This window comes from Garra rufa, chromosome 15 (genome assembly GCF_049309525.1).
Source record: "Garra rufa chromosome 15, GarRuf1.0, whole genome shotgun sequence".
Taxonomy (NCBI): Eukaryota; Metazoa; Chordata; class Actinopteri; order Cypriniformes; family Cyprinidae; genus Garra; species Garra rufa.
In genome coordinates, this window is record NC_133375.1 from 4803948 (window position 1) to 4824223 (window position 20276).

General features: G+C 36.0%; 1 protein-coding gene across 1 annotated transcript; it reads left to right on the plus strand.

Moving 5' to 3' along the window:
* The first annotated feature begins 10685 nt into the window (after positions 1-10685).
* egr3 (early growth response 3) lies at positions 10686-19459 on the plus strand. Its single transcript, XM_073819604.1, has 2 exons — positions 10686-11094; positions 14073-19459. The coding sequence occupies exons 1-2, from the start codon at positions 10941-10943 to the stop codon at positions 15182-15184; spliced, it is 1266 nt and encodes a 421-aa protein (XP_073675705.1). The 5' UTR covers positions 10686-10940; the 3' UTR covers positions 15185-19459.
* The last annotated feature ends 817 nt before the right edge of the window (positions 19460-20276 follow it).

Below are 20276 nucleotides of genomic sequence, written 5' to 3' on the forward strand. Positions count from 1 at the left end.
CACTTGTATATTTATGTTTATTATAATTAGTAGGAGTAGTAGTAGTATTAAACATAATTATATTATAAATAATTATGACTAAACAAATAACGTTGTAAACTCAATAATAAATCAACATATACTCAATACTAATAAACGTACTGTTTTTTTTCTTCTGTCACAGAATCATATGATTGTCAATGTTGTTACATAATTTATCTATAAAAGTACTAGTCGATTACTAATATACTGAGCTTATGTTACGGTATGCAATGTCATAATATCACACAAACTATTAGTTATTGCATCATAATAGATTATTACAATGCACTCCAGAGCAGTATTGTGTGAAGTCTCTAACCGCTTCAAAGTGTCAATAGCATGTAATCTCTCTCCGCTTCAGGCCGGGGTGCGTAAGGCTGGGTCACAAAAGAAAAAAACCTATCGGCTTCACTTGAGCATTTCTGTCTCAGAGGACAATTCGATATCAATAAACCAGATGTCTGGAAAAAAGGGCCGGGATTTAGGGAAGGTACTTTGATGTGGATCTGATCAATGTAAGTTAGTGGTTTAATTGAGCAGCCAATAGCGTCTCATCTGACACACACACACACGCTTTAGCACACTCTCACATGCATTCATACTTACACAGACAGGCAGATCATTTCTCTCGCCACACACACACACACACACACACACACACATGCAGGGCTCCTGCAGGTCTTTGGTTAAGCCCGTCTTTGGTGAGTCTCCCCATGTCCCCTGCATGAACTCATCAGAGCATTGATCAGTTTGTCCTGTTTGCGTTTGTTTATTTTCTCAGACTTCATTGGTCTCTCTCACACACACACACACACACACACAACAAAATCAAGCTCAATTCCTCAAGCTTCTCAAGCATCGGCAGCAGTGAAAGGTCAGAGATGCTGCACCAGCCAAATAAGCACATATTTTCTGATTAATTAATACTTTTAAAGGTCAACAGGTAGTGAAAGTAGATCAGCCGTGAGATATGTCTGGTTACCACAGAGGTTAAAGGTCAAGTCATAAAGGTTAAAGCTTCTGAAGGTGATTTTATCTTTTTATTTGTTTACTAACTGAATGATACACATACAGTATCCCTACTTATATACAGCAAGTTCTTGAGCAAGATTGAAATTAAAGTGAGTTTTTAAAGTATTCTTACTGAATCAGGGATTGTCCATTCCTGCTCCTGGAGGGCTAATGTCCTGCACAGTTTATCTCCAACATGACAAACACTTGCCTAGGAGTTGTTTTAATACAATAAAATTAGATAAAATAATTAAATTAAATTTGCCCATAATTGAATTTAATTTAATTTAAAATTATTTAAAAAATAAAATAAATTAGAATTCAGTTTGCCCATACTTCATATATAAGGCTCAAATGGTTTTGAATTAAGAAAATATGAGACATTTTAAATATAAGATGTATTAAAATATGCATGTTTAGACAAATCTGAACTGTAGACATTACCTAATGTATAATTTACCTAATAACAGTATATTGGCCTTCCAGGAACAGAATTAAACAAAACCTGTACTGGAGCACACTTGGATAGATTGGATTGATAGTAAGGGCTTTTAAAGGGTGAGTTTTAAAACTTGTTCAAAATTAGTAAATAAATAAAAAAAAAGAATAAAAATGTATTATATACCACTAAAGATCAAGAAAAAAAATTAATTCTAAATAAGAAGTACACAGTCATCTGAATATTTGCTAAATAAAATTGCGGGCACATAAATAAGATTAAAACATGCATTTTTAGATTAATTTGAACAGTAGACATTACCGCAATAATAATAATAATAATAATAATAAAGGAATTAATTAATTAATTAATTATCATAAAATAATACAATTAAATATATTTAAATAATTACATTAAATAAATGTAAAAATACATTCTAAATAAAATGTACAGTACAAAGCCAGCTGAATATTTGCTAAATAAATTGACAGCACATAATTAAGACTAAATATGCATTTGTAGACTAATCTGAACTGTAGACATTACTACAAAAAATAGTTTAATTAATAAATAAGTAAATTAATTACATAATAATAACAGTGATAATATTAATAATAATAATTAAATCAAATATTTGTAAATTAATTAATTAATTAATTAATTAATTAATTAATTCGCCCATACATCATATATAAGGCTCAAATAATTTAAAATTAGGAAATTAAGAGACATTTTAGATATAAAATGTACAAAGCCATCTGAATATTTGCTAAATAAATTGACGGCATGTAAATAAAATTAAAATATGCATTTTTAGATTAATCTGAACTGTAGACATTAACACAAACAACTACTTAATTAATTAAATCAAATTAAATTAAAAAAATATATATTTTTTTTTAAATAAAATAAAATAATTAAATTAAATTTGCCCATAATTATTTAATTTAATTTAAAATTATTTAAAAATTAAATATAATAAATTAGAATTCAGTTTGCCCATACTTCATATATATACACACACACACACACACACACACACACACACACACACAAGCACACACTATATATATATTTATATAGAAACTAAGAAATACATTAAGACATATAAAGAAATTAAGCGACATTACAAGAAAATTAGAAATTAAAAGACATTTAAGAAAATTTAAAAGATACATTTTAATTAATAATTTAATAATTATTTAACATTTTAAATACATACATATACAAAATACCAATTAATAACATTTATGCCTTTTTCAGTTGAGTTTTTACACACGCTTGTACCATGCTTTGCATGCTATCCTGTCCCATACGTAGTCTACAGTACACGCTGTACTGTACCATCTGACAGCCCTAAATAAGCGTTCCATTATTTATATGAATAATCTTCCCATCAGCCCGCAGGAATAGGCCTTGGCTCTGGGATATAATAGCAGCGAGGAACAGCTACTGGAAATGCCCCTCGCGCAGCCTGGAAAGACACACAACTAATTTGATTATACACCCGTTGCGGCCTTGTATTTTTCCGCCGCATATTGAAATTAGAGAGATGGAGATCTAGGATAAGCCAACGCTTCCCCGGAATCCCTGCATGCAAAATGCATGAGGGGAGTCCTATTCAGCCCGCAACCGTTCCATAGTCAAACTCCAGTCAATCATTCATTGTGCGCTGTGCTCACTCATAATAGTAGCGGAAATAAAAACACGAGCCGAGCTCGACAGGTGTCTGCCAGTTTTTCCAGTCTGGACTCCATGAAAAGGCGTCCCTTAGGAAAGTGCCCTGACAGAACGTGCTTTTCCTATGCAAAGGGAATTCCCTTGTCCGTTTTGCATCCCTCAAAGAACAGTTAGGATCAGCTGCTGAGGAGATAAGGGTCAATGGTAGAACGATTTTCCACTAAGATGGCTATGTAAGGATGTAACTGTTGGTTGGGAGCATTTAGAAATGTCAACATTTATTTATAGTTTTTTATTTGTTTATTTGTGGTCACCTGACTTTAAGCTCTTTCGAGATTCGGTTTGGCATTTCAGGAGGACTGTTGTGAAAAATTAGAACAAATGTTCAACAAAATGATTTTCAGAATCACTGTAAGTACAGCATGATTCATATTGCTTATTAATTAAGATATTATGGATATGGATATTGTAGAGCTACTTTGACACTTTACTCTATGTTTGACTTATTTTCTGTATTTTTCCATCTTTTCTGCACAAGCTATGTTTATTTATTTAATGTGGATGAACAGTAACTAAAATACAATAGCTGTTTTTTATGATGAAACAGTGATTTAATTAATTAAATTAATTAAATTAAAATTAAATTAAATTAATTAAATTAAATGCAAAATAAAGTTATCTTTGAGAATTATTTTTATTAAAGCTCCATGTGTGGATTTAATCATGGAAAAGTCATGTAAATTAATAAAATATTAAACTAAATATTAAAAGGTTGTTGTTGTTTTTTATAGATTTTTTCTAGCTATACGAGTTCTGAAATATTTAAATGGCAGAAATTGTAAGCAGAAATATTTTTTTAAAAATCAATATGTTTAATTGTTACCTAGGGAAAAAAAAAATCATAAAATAAAATAAAATAAAATAAAATAAAATACTAAAACTTGTTTCTGAAAATTTTAAGTGGGCAGAAATTGTGAGCAAAAATATCTTTTAAAAACAATATCTTAATTTTATCTAGGAAAATAAATAAAATAAAATAAAATAAAATCAGGGTCAAAAAGGTTGAGAAGCACTCAGTTAAGCCTATGTTTCCAAGTATCAGCCATATGAAAATCATTGTTTGTTTTGTCATGTCATTTAAATTAAGAAAATATTAAACTAAATATTAATTAGAATATTGAAAACATTATTTTTTCTTAACTTTTTTCTAGCTAAGCCAAGTTCTTAAATATTTAAACAAGCAGAAATTGTGAGTAAAAACATTTTTAAAAATCATTGTCCTTAATTGTTGTAAAAAAAATAAATAAATAAATTAAAAAAAAATAAAAAAAATAACTTGTTTAGGAATACATGCTAAGTTCTGAAATATTTAAGTGTGCAGAAATTGTGAGCAAAAAATATTTTTAAATCGTTATCCTTAAATGTTATCTACAATAAATAAATAAATAAAATAATAATAATAATAATAATAATAATAATAATAAATAATATTTAAATATTTAAACAATCAGAAATTGTATATATATATATATTTAAAAATCATTATCCTTAATTGTTATCTAAGAAAATAAAATAAAATAAAATAAAATAAAATAAAACTGTTTTAGGATTACATGCCATGTAAATTAATAAAATAGAATATTTATCTAAATATTCATTAATATATTTAAAAAATAATAATAATAAAACTGTGAGCAAAGTATTTTTAAAAATTGCTGTTCTTAATTGTTATGTAGGAAAAATACAATTAAATAAAAAATAAATAAATAAAATAAAATAAAATAACAATAACAATAAAATTTACATATTAAAACAATGGTGGGGCCTCAGGGTCTAAAAGGTTGGGAACCACTCGGTTTAGGTTATCTTCCCAAGTATCAGCCATATGAAAATCATTGTTTGTTTTGTCCATTTTTGTTTGTGGCTGTTGAATGAACACTGACAAGCTCATCATCGGTATACACTTGTGCTAGTAGACGTCATGGGTTCAGTCAGTGGAAATAGAGTGTTTACTTCCTCTATTTTGGTCTATAAAAAGTAATATTCAAATTACTAAGTCTCCATTCTATTTTTCAGTACTCGCTGCCACTATGCTAATCAAGTGTGTGTGCATTTCCTCATTTGGTATGAATGACGGGGCTCTCATTTGCAAAAGTATACTTACATAAACAGATGCTACAGAATTGGTCTCTAATTTTAGCCCATCTTTCAAGAATCCTGATTCACAGCCATTCGATTGAATGTGACAACACCAGTGTACCTTAGAGACGGCCTGTTGCATTGTCAACATTCTTGGCTCCCCGAACAATGACACATTCCCATCCTGATTGGATCAGATGGTATATTCGCGTCTGGGATCTAAAGTGGGAGTGGGGGGAGATCCCCTTCAGATTCCCCCAATGACAGACTCACAGCGTCATTTTAGCAGCTCACCTACAAACATGTTGCATCTTGCCCATTGAGTAAAGATTAGCCTTTGGAGTCCCCCTCGAGTGTGTGTCAGTCTGTGTGTTTATTTATCGTGGCCCCCAGAACACACAGCATGATTCAGACCCCCTCCCACACACTCCGTTTTTACTTCATTAGGCCATATCTGTCAGCTAATACTACTACACTGTTTATGTATCAATTGCCAAAGCGGATAATTCCAGAGTTCAGAATGGAGTGTTGTTGATTTGGCAGTCGTACGCTTGTTGGGGATTACTGGGGGACACCGTGAGGTTAACTGAGGGAGTTATTTGTTGGAGGGATGGATGGATGCAAATTGTCTTTATATGGATATATAAATAAAAATAATTTCGACATTTAAAGGGACAGTTCACCAAAAATAAAATAAAAATTAAGTTCTAAAGTTGTTCCAAACTTGTGTGAGTTTCTTTCTTGTGCTGAACACAGCAGATGAGATATTTTGAAGAATGTGGGTAACTGAACAGTTGACTGTACCCATTGACTTCCATAGTATGAAAAAAGAACTATGGAAGTCAATATGAACCAGCAATAAATGATGACAGAATTTTAATTGTGGGTGTATTTAATAAAAAATAAGATAATTTGAAGAATGTGGGTGATTAAACAGTTGACGGTACCCATTGACTTCCATAGTATGAAAAAAGTACTATGGAAGTCAATAGGAACCAGCAATAAATGATGACAGAATTTTAATTTTGGGGTGTATTTAATAAAAAATAAGATAATTTGAAGAATGTGGGTGATTAAACAGTTGACGGTACCCATTGACTTCCATAGTATGGAAAAGAGTACTATGGAAGACAGTGGGGAACAGCAACATGAGGGTGAGTAAATGATGACATTTTTTTTTTTTTTTTGGGTGTATTTCATAATAAAATACGATATTTTGAAGAATGGGGGTGACCAAACAGTTGACGGTACCCATTGACTTCCATAGTATGGAAAAGAGTACTATGGAAGACAGTGGGGAACAGCAACATGAGGGTGAGTAAATGATGACAGATTTTTTTTTTTTTTTGGGGTGTATTTCATAATAAAATACGATATTTTGAAGAATGGGGGTGACCAAACAGTTGACGGTACCCATTGACTTCCATAGTATGGAAAAGAGTACTATGGAAGACAGTGGGGACCAGGAACATGATAGCGAGTAAATGATGACAGAATTTTTATTTTTGGGTGTATTTCATAATAAAATAAGATATTTTGAAGAATGGGGGTGACCAAACAGTTGACGGTACCCATTGACTTCCATAGTATAGAAAAAGGTACTAGGTACTAGTAAATGATGACAGAATTATTTTTTTGTGTGTGTATTTCATAATAAAATAAGATATTTTGAAGAATGGGGGTGAGCAAAAACGAATGTTTATTTTTGGGTGCATTTCATGATAAAATAAGATATTTTGAAAAATGTGGGTGACTAAACAGTTGATGGTACCCATTGACTGCCATAGTATGAAAAAAGTAGTATGAAAGTCAATGGGATGAGCAATGTGAAGGTAAGTAAATGGGGACAAATTTTTTTTTTATTTTTGAGGTGTATTTCATAATAAAATAGGCTATTTTGATGAATGTGGGTGACCAAACAGTTGACGGTACCCATTGACTTTCATATTCTAGAAAACAGTGCTATTAAAGTCAATGGGGACCAGCAATGTGAGGGTAAGTAAATGATAAATGAAGTTTTATTTTGGGGTGTATTTCAAAATAAAATAAGATATTTTGAAGAATGTGGGTGACCAAACAGTTGACACTACCCACTGACTTCTATAGCATGGAAAAAGTACTACGGAACTCAGTGGGGACAAGCAACATCAGAGTAAGTAAATTAGAACAGAATTTTTTTTTTTGGGTGTATTTCCTAATGAAATAAGACATTTTGAACAATATGGGTGACCAAACAGTTGACGGTACCCACTGACTTCCATAGAATGGAAAAAAAAAAAAGTACTATGGAAGTCGACAGGGACCAGCAACATGAGGGTGAGTAAAGGATGACAGAATTTTAATTTTTGGGTGTATTTCATAATAAAAAAGACATTTTGAAAAATGTGGGTGACCAAACAGTTGACGGTACCCATTGACTTTCATATTATAGAAAAAAAGTGCTATGAAAGTCAGTGGGGACCAGCAATGTGAGGGTAAGTAAATTATAAAAGAAGTTTTATTTTGAGGTGTATTTCATAATAAAATAAGATATTTTGAAGAATGTGGGTGACTAAACAGTTGATGATACCCATTGACTTCCATAGTATGGAAAAAAGTACTATGAAAGTCAATGGGGACCAGCAACAGGAGGGTGAGTAAATGATGACAGCATTTTTGGGGGGTGTATTTCATAATAAAGTAAGATATTTTGAAGAATGTGGGTGAGCAAACAGTTGACAGTACCCGTTGACTTCCATAGTATGGAAAAAAAAAATTAAAAATTACTATGGGAGTCAGTGGGGACCAGCAACATGAGGGTGAGTAAATGATTACAGAATTGTTATTTTCTGGTGAATTTCATAATAAAATATCACCTGGAATTTATTTTTATGCATTTCAAGTTTGTATGTTTTATTTATTTATTTCTGGTAAGGTTTTACATGATACATTTCTGTCAAGATATTAGATAATAGATTATGTGGCGATGTAACTGTCAAGTTTGTATCACGTCTGTTTATGACAGCAACGCCAGCCTCTGGTTTGGAGTGGGGGGGTATGAAGTTATTATTTTGAACACATTTTTGGTAGATAATTTATCAGGCTCGAGGCCAACGTACACATGTCAACCGGGTCTCGGGTACAAATTGTTACCTCATCACTCTGTCTATTGCATCAGCATCTTCTGAGCATTTCAGCGCATGCATGGCAGGCTGGATTTCTACTCTTGGTGGGTAATAGGAGTGCTGTGCCTGTGATTGGCTTGGATGAGGAGTGAGGAATTTTAGTTGGACACGTGGGAAATCTCATGGGCCACCCTGGCCTCCTAATTGGATTACATACAGACAAGTATGTCATCTTATTCTATTTTGTTCTATGTATAATATATAGCAAGGTGTACTGTTTTATTATTATTATTATTATTATTATTATTATTATTATTATGTATTCTAACCATGCAATATATAATATACTTTAACATATACATAATGTTACTTATTACTTATTTAGTTATTTACTTAAAAAATAGTTTCTCCTTTTTATTTTGTTCGTATTGTCTTGTTTCAGGGGTCGTATATCTTTAGCACTGTGTGAACCACCGACTGGCAAGATCTGTGTTTCCCCTTCACTGTTATTCTCCCTAAACAAAGTCTAGCATTTGCAACAAGGGACAGTTTTTTTTTTTTGTATTACTTCTAAAAGTCTCAGATAAGATATTTTCTCCCTGGTTTCTAAATTGGTGAAACACGACCCATGACGTTTTGCCCTCTGCGGTTCCTTTAATGGCTGCGGGTTCCGATCGCTTTTCCACTTTGCAGCGCTCTTAACCGGAACCTCGCGAACCAAATACAGACAGCGAGGGGCGTGGCCGGATCATGGCCTTATTTGGAGTTTCCACTTCAGTGGCGAACTTGGCGCTCGAGGCCAAAGCCAAGCCTACAGATTTGCCGCGCGCCTGCAGTATTTACACGCGATTAACTCTCTGGCAGTTACAGTCTTTGTATAACCCAGCCACAGTTACTAGTGCTTCTTCTGGTCTTGATCATCTGTTGCAGGCAATTGCTTAAGCTGACGTTTACACATAATTAATTTGGGTGTTCATTTTTATTAAACTCGCAACACAGTCTCCGTTTGCACTGATAGCTTCTTATGAGACTCCATTCTCACAACGGATCTGTGACCTTCAAATGAACAGTCTGACAGCCCACAATGTCCATATAGAGAATATAGTAAACTACCCATTGAATATAATTTTAATAATAGTTTAATAAACAAGATACAGTAAACAAGGTCGTTTTATTGGGCTACACCTTAAAAATAAATGTTCCAAAAGGGTGCTTTTTGCTTCCCCTAAAGAACCTTTCAGTGAACAGTTCCTAAAATAACCATTTTGAAGAACTTTTTTTAAAATTCTAAGAACCTTGTTCGACTATAAAGAACGATTTCTGCATTTTAAAGAGTCCATGGATGTTCAAGGCTCATCATAAAACAACTGATGCCAATAAAGAACTTCTTTTATTTTTATTTTTAAGAGATTTATTTATTGACACACAAGGTAAGAGAACAGCACAATAGTAAACTGGCAAGTAATTTTGTATTTAAACAGCAATGTCTTGCATCCTTAAAAACTCATTTGTTTTCAATGGCCTATTAGGTTTTATTTTGTCTATTCCATTTCTTATTATGTGTCTTTTTTTTTTCTTGCGGATGTTTCTTGCGGAAGTGTAAAGCACTTGCGTCTTGCGGCTGTTTTAAAAGGCTGTATAAATAAGGTAAACTTGAAAACTTGCATCCGTTCTACGTTGTAAAATGTGGATGTGTTGGTGTAACCTAATGTACTCAGGGATAACAAATGCATAATATCATTATAATTCATTATATAACAATTTAGACATTTACACAGGAGAATTGAATAAAAGCTGAGTAGGTATACGGCACTGATGCGGCTTTGCTTTTGTGCAAATGATCTAAACTTTTTCATGCGTCAATATTTATAGTTTTACATTTAAAAAAAAAATAATATAGCTAGGCCTACTGCATTTGTAAACGCATTTATTCCGCTTCTTAAACAATGGCCTAAATGCACGTTTTCATGCATACTCAAGGTAAAAGTGCTCTCACAGATCTAGTAGCATCCATGCTCACAATGTCTTGAAAACACTTCTTACTCTTCGTAGGGTCCAATTGTCACCCAAAGCGATGAAAATGTCCCTTCACTGCTCCACTGAGCGCTTATCTTCCTGCTACCGACTCTAATGTTCCACTATGAGGAGCTTCCATGTGACGTCGAGCGGCCGTCTAGCTTTGTGTGTCCATATATGGTCATCTACGTCACGCAGTTGTTCCGTCCCCCTGTTGAACAAGAAAGCGTTGGAGTTCCCTGCGCTCGCAACAGAGCGAGCAGCGCTACACTTGTGCAATCACCACCACCACCGCCAACATCTCTCTGCTGATCCAGAGACAATAACACTTCACAGAAATCAAACACAAAAACTGTCGACAATCAACCTCTTGAGGAGACATCAGCGCGGGTCCTCGTCGCGCGTTTGGATACAATTTCAAAGGGATTGAGATCTCTTTCTGTCGCTTTTACAGAGATTTCAAGAAGACTGGAGAGGGATCGGGACGGAACACCTGTGCGTGCTCATTAATGACAGACTGAAGAACTGCTATGACAGGTAAACTAGCGGACAAGATCCCTATTACCATGAGCAGTTTAATCAACACCATACCTGACAGTCTCTATCCAGAAGAAGACATTCCCACTTCTATGAACATTTTCACAAACCCGGACTCTATTTCGCACTACTCGCAGATGAACACAGGTAAGGACGAAAAGTTTTGACTCGCTGTTGTTGGAGGTTGTAACCTGAAACCTGTTGTGTTTGCTGGTCAGAGTTTGTCGCGCGGCATCAGTTGTCTTGAAGCCCGCTGAACGCGCTGCTCGGCCCCGCAGCACCTGTTAACGCGCGCCTGCTACTAGTTACAGTACTTTACTAACAGAACTCCTCATACTGGTGCAGTTGTTATATAAGACTTCATAAATTAATTTGTTCAGCATTATATCCCTTAAAATGTTCTTCTTAATTCGAATTGTGCAGGGTTTATTTTGTAGCGTATTTAAATACTGAGGAGACTAATAATAACGAACGGCATGGATATATGTCCAATTAAATACTGTATGAGATCGCTTACGATTTCATATTTCTACTGTTATTATCAAATGTTTATTTATGTCATAACATTATAACAAGCACTTTAAAGTAAGGTGAAGTATGATTTAATAGACTAGATAAATATACAGCCCTAGTTGCGCTTTTTCCTCAATGGAATTCCGCGATGAAATCGCGTTTAATTTGTTGCCAAATTGTATTTTATGAAAAAACTGTGAAAGTAGTTAAAATGTTCCAGTCACGTGATATGAGTGTGAAGTGGACAGGTAATATCAGGTAATAGGTATCATTTCGAGCCCACGCGTCACGGGACACGCGCAAATACCTCGGTATTTACTTCAATTCATACATTGTTGTGAAAGGTATATTTATTATATATCAATCCAGTCAAATAATGCCAAAAGCCGTTTCGTTTTTCACAAAGCGCTTTATTTCCGTGAAATCTCTTGATTTTGGGTTATCCCCGTGATATTGAACCGATCTCATATTTTGTTCTGTTCTAGATGTAATGTTTAGTTATTCTATTATTTAAAGCTTTTGATTAGTCAGTGCTTTATCCAGTATTGACCCTGTTTCTGACCCTCCACACGCGCGGGTGGGCGTTTATATGCGCGCTGCTCTTAAAAAAGCTCGGGCCACTCATGAAAACACGTGAAATGTAAAATCTCTAAATTAAAATATATTAAGGCCCCGAAAGTGTTATTACCCGAATTTCACAAAGTGTGTTATTTGTATTCTTTTCACCCTTTAAAATGTTTGTCATTTTAAAAATCGTTTGAAATTTCTCCGCACGTTAAAAATGTTTTTTTTTTTGGACTAGTATTTTCGATTAGAATCCAATATGAATCCAAAATAAATTAAATCAGAATATTGGCTAAGATAATGGTGCCAGAATATGAGGAATTCATTTCAGTCAGGTCATCAAATGTTTCTCAATGTCGCTCTTTCTCCTTCTTTTGAATTATCAAATATATCTGAATGAAAACCTAATTAGTTAATGTAATAAAACATCAACAAAAATCAATTAAGAATTACGTGTGAATTTTAGCTTAGTTTTTACTGCAACGTCATTAGCCCTCTATAACTTAATATGTTGCGACCTTAAAAAGCAGGTGAGGAGTTGTCAAAATTTCGTAGTTATTATCGAGAGTGAAAGCATAAGATCATTCGTCCTCTTGATGTATATACTGATGGAGTTTCGCAGCTCTTTAATGTGGTTTTCACTCTGCAGGTCAAAAGAGGCGATGCTTCCCACACTTGCGAGAGTGCATTGACCTCGTTTCGTTTATTAAAATATCAAAATGAATACGAAATCTGAATGCCAGCTTCCGACCTTAAAAGCAAATTCTTAAAAAAATAGCGTGAGTTCTTGAATAAGTGAACATTTTAAGAATAATTTATTTCTTATTTTTAAATGGCATTATTTCCTCTCAGTCCTAAAAATAATAAAACAGACTATATACATAAATAAAAGTGACATCTTATAGATATACAAATAGAGTATAAACAGAGAAAAAGGTTATAGGGTTATACACTATTGTGATATATAAATTACTTACTTTTTAATACAGATTTTATGCGGATTTATGTATATAGATTTTAGACTCCATGAGAACGTTCAGTTATTAAATCTGTACCATATCTCTGTGGGACTGCTTATCACAATGTTTCAAGGTGACAAACCCTTCTTGTCCTTACAAAGTGTCCCAAACGCCCCTGTAAAAGATACCCACAAGTGTGTGAAATGCATCTTCACACACATCCTGTAATGACAGGCATAGCATGAAATAAATAGACAGTGCTTTTACTTATCAGTGGAATACACGCTTCTCTCCTTCTCTCAGATTTTTGCCCGAGTCTTTCCCTTCAGACACAGCACAGCATCTCTTCACACATGTACCCTATGTGTGTTGAACAGATGCAAGGACCATCTGTAATTTTCATTCTGTTTGTTTCTACCGTAAGCCACAATTTGGTGTACACACTGCGATTACTGTAAGTGCACGTACAAGACTAAACTAAGTGAGCCGTATTGAATTTATAGACATGCGTTGTGATCAGACATATTAAAAGTGATTGAAGTGACTACAATACAGCAGATACTTGTTCGAGCGGCCGTCAAGTGTCGAGAGACACCTCTCTGAAAAGACTGAAGGTGTGGGAGAGAGAGAGAAAGAGAGAGATCGAGTGCGTATAAGAGTAACAGTGATGTCAATCGTGACATCCTGTTGTACGGAGAAGCCTGATTGCCAAATAAGTTCCAGTCCTACAACTGAATACGCAGCCGCTTAGACTCAGTGACAGAAAGACAATAAGGTGGCGAGGGTGGAGGGAGATATTGACTGGAACCTTAAAACAATTTGCATTTCTGATTTAGTCAAAGATCAATTTCCACGCCTTCATTTGGACTGATATGCTTCACTTTCTTCTCTTTTTTTGGAACAGGTGATTAACAAAAGGTATGCCAAGACGACTAAAGTTATAAAACAAGCAAGTCAGTAGTTAGTGCCTATTAGTGTAGATTAGAACTTTCCACTAGTCACTTTCCCATGCATAGTTTCTTTGACCATTATTGTTCAATGTGTGGCATTCTGAATTGACGTTGTTCCTTCTGACCTCTTGTCACACAGATAATATCATGGACTTGGGGATGGGAGGCGAGAAGGGCAGCGGAGAGGTTCAGTACGGCTCCGGTTTCCAGTCTGGTCGAAGCGGACAAACCGTCACCTACCTGGGCAAGTTCGCATTCGACACCCCTCCATCCGGCAGCATCGGAGGCTCCGGTTGGTGTCCTGACAACAACATCATCAGTCTGGTGAGTGCGGGAATCCTGGGGGTGTCACCGTCACCAGGCAACATCACCACCCAGACGTCTTCGTCGAGCGGCAGCATGGGTGGCCAGTCGTCAGACATGGAGCAAGTATACGCACCACCCCTTCCTGCCTACTCGACCTGTGGCGAGATATACCCGGAACAGGTGGCGTTCCACCACAGCCCGGCCACGTCCTCGTCTTTGCCCTACCCGAGCTCCGACTACCACACCACCTCCAAACCGGGCATGGATGGAAGCCTCTTTTCCATGATCCCAGACTACAACCTCTTCCATCACCAAGGGGACGTAGGGGTGATGGAGCATAAACCCTTCCAAACCATGGACCCTATTAGAGTGAACCCACCTCCCATAACTCCCCTCGAGACCATTCGAGCCTTTAAGGATAAGCAACAGATCCATCCCGGCTTCCTCGGCGGGCAACAGCACGTTTCCCAACACCATCAACCCTCTCAGACACTCGCTCTCAAACCCATTCGACCAAGAAAGTACCCCAACCGGCCGAGCAAAACTCCCGTCCACGAGCGGCCGCACGCCTGTCCGGCGGAGAACTGCGACCGTCGCTTTTCGCGATCAGACGAGTTGACGCGTCACCTGCGCATCCACACGGGACACAAACCCTTCCAGTGCCGCATCTGCATGCGGTCCTTCAGTCGCAGCGACCATCTAACCACGCACATCCGCACGCACACCGGCGAGAAGCCCTTCTCTTGCGAGTTCTGCGGACGCAAGTTTGCGCGGAGCGACGAGCGAAAGAGGCACGCCAAGGTGCACCTGAAACAGAAGGACAAGAAACCCACGGACAAGGGCAGTAGCGCTGGGGCAGGGGGGAGCCACACCTCTCCTCCCAGCTCCTGTGGGAGCGCGGGACCCAGCAGTGCCAATATCATGACCGTCACCACTTGTGCATGAGATGGACTTAGAAGTAAGACTGCGAGGAGAAACAAATGATGGTTTCTTTCTCCTCTTATATACACTTGACTCTATACTCGCTCCCTCTCACTATATCCATCCGTTTCCTACGGTTTTCGTTGATTATGGTGGCATTTTTCTGTAGCCACTATTGTTTTAGGTCAAATGAGTGGGGAGTAAGTGGACTAGTGTTGCATGGATGGGATGGGATAGGATGGGATGGAGAAGACGACGTTCAAGCAGTCAGGTCAATCCACAGAAAGAGCACTTGCAGATGCAGCGCACTCATAAGGGTTCAACTCAGCTCTGGGGACCAGAGCAATCTCTTGAGATTTTAGTCTTTTCATTTTTTTCCCTTGTATTTTGGTTTGTCAGTGAGTTGTCAGATAAAAAAAGTGCACTTTCATTTGCTTAATGTGTTGCAGTCTTTTTAAATGATTGTTAATTATTTAAATGTTTCTGTGTTGTTGTTGTTTTTCAACAGAATGTGCCAAATGTATTTAAATACAGCAGGCGATATATATATATAAAAAATATTGTTTGTACCTAATAACTTCATTTCAAATGTTGATTTGGGGAAAACCTATGAGCTCCGAGAGACTGAGGTGGACGTTAAAGGTCTGTTGCATTATGCAGTTGCGTTATTTTAATATTTCGAAATCCCTTATATACAAGTAAGGGGCGCAGATGGCATCAGCAATGGACTTTCAGTGCAATAAAAAAACGAAAAACAACAACAACAACGACAATAAAACACAGTCTGGCTCACTTTCACAAGTTTACTTTTTAAGGGTTGAAACTAAGACACAGCTGTGGCCTTTACCTGTTTCGCGTAGTTAAGTGAGCATAAGGGCCAAACCTGCAGTTCTGCATATCTACTTCTGGTGATCCGATCCAAACGTTTTGCCTTTCTGTTTTTGCTGCCTGTATCCCTGCATGCATCTAGTATCACGTCTTTGCTAGTACTGAAAAGATTGCATCAGTCATGACTGAAGACCCACAGCAATATGCATCCAATTCAAACCATGCAGAGTGACAAGTCAACAAGAGTTGCTACTTTAAAAAATGACTATTTTATGTGACAGTTGTCCTTTTGTTGTCCTTATTGTCATTGTTTTACTGGACGGTTGAGTTTTCTGCTTTCATCATCCAATCATTTTTCACCGGGTCCCTTTTTATGCACATTATATATTCAGCACGCATTTTAACACACATGTACACAGGGTTTTCAAAAACGAAATCAGCCAAAATTATGGTAATGCTCGCCTGCGAGCATCACCGCTGGGCAGGATTGATCTTAGGAGTCATTGTTTTGCATTTTTACCGGCTGAGGCCTGCCTGCTATATGCATGCCATTCAAGATGTTTTTGGATGGGAACAGTTTCGACATTTATACTGCTCTCAGGGGCAGCACCGTAATGTGGTATATCTCCACGGTTACTCACATCCAGATCATGCCTAGAGATTCTGAATATTAATGATGAGAACGAGAGGAGGTTTTGTACAGATAATTATACAAACATATTACTACATGTTTTCTACTTGGAATGTACAAAGCAATGTCCTTCAGTATTACGATGTTTGTCCGTGCACGTGTGTGTGTGCGTGTGTGTGTGTGTGTGTGTGTATGCTAATGCATACGCAAACACCCGTATACTTAGATTTTACATTGACTGAATGTTGAAACAAAGGGTGTGTTTACATTTTTGTTTTCTTTCTTTCTTCTGTTTTGAGATTGTGTACATAGTGCAGAATGTTTTTTAAATGTGTGTGAGTGAGTGAGTGAGTGAGTGAGTGAGTGAGTGAGTGAGTGAGTGAGTGAGTAAGAAAAATCGACTATTGACAGTGTCAAATGTGATGCATTCTCCGGCATTTCTTCAAAGTCTCAAATATTATCTGTTATAGCGCAATTTTGCAAATGATGACTTGCGGACACACTGAATGATGTGTTTAATAAATAAATAAACAGTAAGATTATTTGGTGAAAAAAGCAAAGCAAAAACCTGTGTATCTCATTATCTTCTAAGAAAACTATGCATACAGATCACTATGTTTTAATTCACTACAGTTTCATTAATTTATAATTAGAAATGTTGGGCTTTTATTAAATAGACTTATTATTAGAACAATTTAGTTTAGTTTTAACCATATGGTCCCAAATATAAATCCTGGCTTACATTCCCAGAAAAATTAAATATACATATATATATATATATATATATATACACATACATATTGTTGGCAGGCTCTCGCCATCTTGGGCAAGTCTCTTCTACAAAGTATCTTCTGGCAGAATTCCTTTTTTTTAGTTTCTGGTGAGGTCCTGCATAAATAACTAACAGAATAGTGGGATTTAGAATCAATTTTGAATAACTAAATATACAGAAATAATTTGATTATTAAAACGAATTGCCAAGATGCAGCTCCTCACAGGCAATATAGAAAATGCTCGTCAGGTTATAACTTCTGCAGCCGATTTATAAGAATAAACGCAATATTTCTCCAAGGTGCAAAACGGAAATGATACAAACCAAATATTGATCCAGAAACTCATCTACATACTGCTGAAATTTGCCGAAAGCTAAACAGGCATTCTGAATGTATACATTGGCATTATTGTCTTGCATTATGCATCGATATGGCCCTTAATGTCAGAGTTGTGTACACAAGTAAGTTTGTACCTCTTAACCTCTTGATGTAAGTGAAGAAGGGAATATTGCATATTAGATTTCTGTGAGGAGAGTGTAAATGTTGAGTTATAACATTTTCTGTAATATCAGAATCTGTTCAAGGTCTCTCCTCAGAAATACTTCCTTTCCAAAGCACACATGGTATGAGAAGTATTGTTTTTAAAATAGGAATACATACAAAAACAGCTTCTGGCTTAATTTTTTTTTTCTGTTATTTTCTTTTTTTTCCTTTCTTTCTGTGCCAAGACACATCAGAATGCAGGGCCAAACTGCAGCAGTAAAAATAGCGAAGCAGTTCTCACAGATCAGATACGATACCCGACGGAATTGTGTGCTTGCATGTGTGCGTTTCTTCAGTTTGAAGACAACATTTTACATTAGGAGCTGCGTGGTAGAAAGCTATAGAGAAATTCATCCGGCTAATGTAGAACACAATATCCGTCTTTTTATCAGCTACAAGTAAAAGTCTTCCTCATAAAGTTCTGTGAAGCAACAAGCAATCGTGACCTCCGGAAAACGTGTGCGTATGTGCGTGTGTTTGTGTTTGAGCATGCTTGCATGCACCTGTATATCTGTGCTGAGTGCTTCCATGCCCATATTTTCCATTTTTATATGTCAGTTTCACTAGAATAGCCAAAAATTAATTGCTGTGACCATGTTAGTACAGTCTCAGAGAAACTAGCTCAGTATTAGCTCTCCCCACCTATATAAAAAAAAAAAAAAATCATATATATATACGATTGAAGTTTGCAATTAATAAGAACTTTGCAAGCCTTTCCACTGCATTAGTTTAATCAGCCCATTTTTGGGGCAAATGGATATCGTGACGAGTCACAACTCGTCATGGTCTCAGCATGACTGTTCACTGTCCGGCTTTGGATCAGAGCCAGAATGAACAGCCTTGTTTGTGCCAAAGCGGGTTGCAGGCTTGGCTGCCCTGGAACAATATGCACAGAGGACAGCACAGAAATGTAAATGTGACCCTAGTCAGCTCTGAAGCAGGCCCTGTTTCACAACACTGATTCACTGTTGTTTACCTGATTATTTTGCTCCCTGTAACCCCCTCATTATGGCCGGTCATTAAAGACTGAGAGTAAACATTCAGCATCAGCCCACCACGCTGTACACGATCAGTGACTCATCTCCTCTACAAAAAAAAAAAAAAAAAAATACACAACCGAAAGAAGAAAGTCATCTTAACTGATGCTCATCCGTTCTCATAACGTTTAGAGTTTATAGTGTGCAAATAAATTGTTTTTGGTATCCGTATTCTTTTTTTCTACAGGACTGTATCTCTTACTGCATGTCTTGCATGTCTCTTATCAGATGGAGGCACTTAGAGTTGTTTGTGGTCACTTTTATGCGTACGAGGGATTTAGCTCACTAGAAAGAAAGGATGTTTTGATACGTTTTTACCTCCTGTTACTTCCATTGCCTTATAGTAAGGCCCAGTGGTAAAATCTCTTAATTGTTGACAAAATTATTTGGTGTTATCCTTTTGTGGAGAGGAAATGTTCACTTGGCTTCTAATTTTGTTGTAAATTAAATGTTTTCCAGTTGATGCGTACTTGAATACACACATGAATAAAAGACGACAGAATACGTTGTGTCTTTTTTTTTGTGTTGCAAATGTACAAAACAAACAAATATATACATTGCCTAAATTTGAAGGTGTGGGTGGTTAATAATAATAATAATAATTAAAAAAAGCTATATGAATAAAAATATATTTGGCAAAATCAGTTTTATTACCACGGGGTACTCAAATACTGTTTGAAGTCAGGATCGCAGTCAGAATTGCTCTGTGGGAAAAAATGTTCAAAACTGTATGAAAAAATAAATATCTCACAAAAGTATAGCGTTCTATCTAGAAAATATTGCCTTTCTCTCAAAAATTTTTTTGCATTTGCATGGAAATTTCGTTTTCTTTCTTCAAAAAAAAAGTTTTTGTGAGCAAACACAAAGTTTATAAACTCATAATTCGGACTTTTTATCTCAGAAAAAGATAAAACGCACAATTCTGCCTTTTTTTCTTGCAAATGCAAGTTTGAGGAACTTCTTTTCAGGAAATTCTGGCTTTTTTCCCCCCAAAATCGCATGATACAAACTCAATTCTGACTTTTTTCTCAGAATTGGCTGATATAAACTTGCAATTGCAAGAAATAATATCAGAATTGCGAGATATAAACTCAGAATTCAGACTTTTTTTCTCAGAAATTGATGATAAAAACTCGCAACTGTGAGAAATAATTTTCCTCACCAATGCAAGTTTGTATCTCGCTATTCTGTTTCCTCACAAATGCAAGCTTGTATCTCGCAATTCTGATTTTTTTTTTCTCCGAATTGGGTGATATAAACTCACAATTGTGAGAAATAAAGTCAGAATTGCAATGTAAACTTAT

What these genes read in the sequence shown, in the direction of transcription:
- egr3 (XM_073819604.1), top strand. Translation starts at nt 10,941, where the DNA reads ATGACAGGTAAACTAGCGGACAAGATCCCTATTACCATGAGCAGTTTA. An exon ending in CTACTCGCAGATGAACACAG is followed by an intron (nt 11,095 to 14,072) that starts GTAAGGACGAAA and finishes CTTGTCACACAG; the next exon opens with ATAATATCATGGACTTGGGG.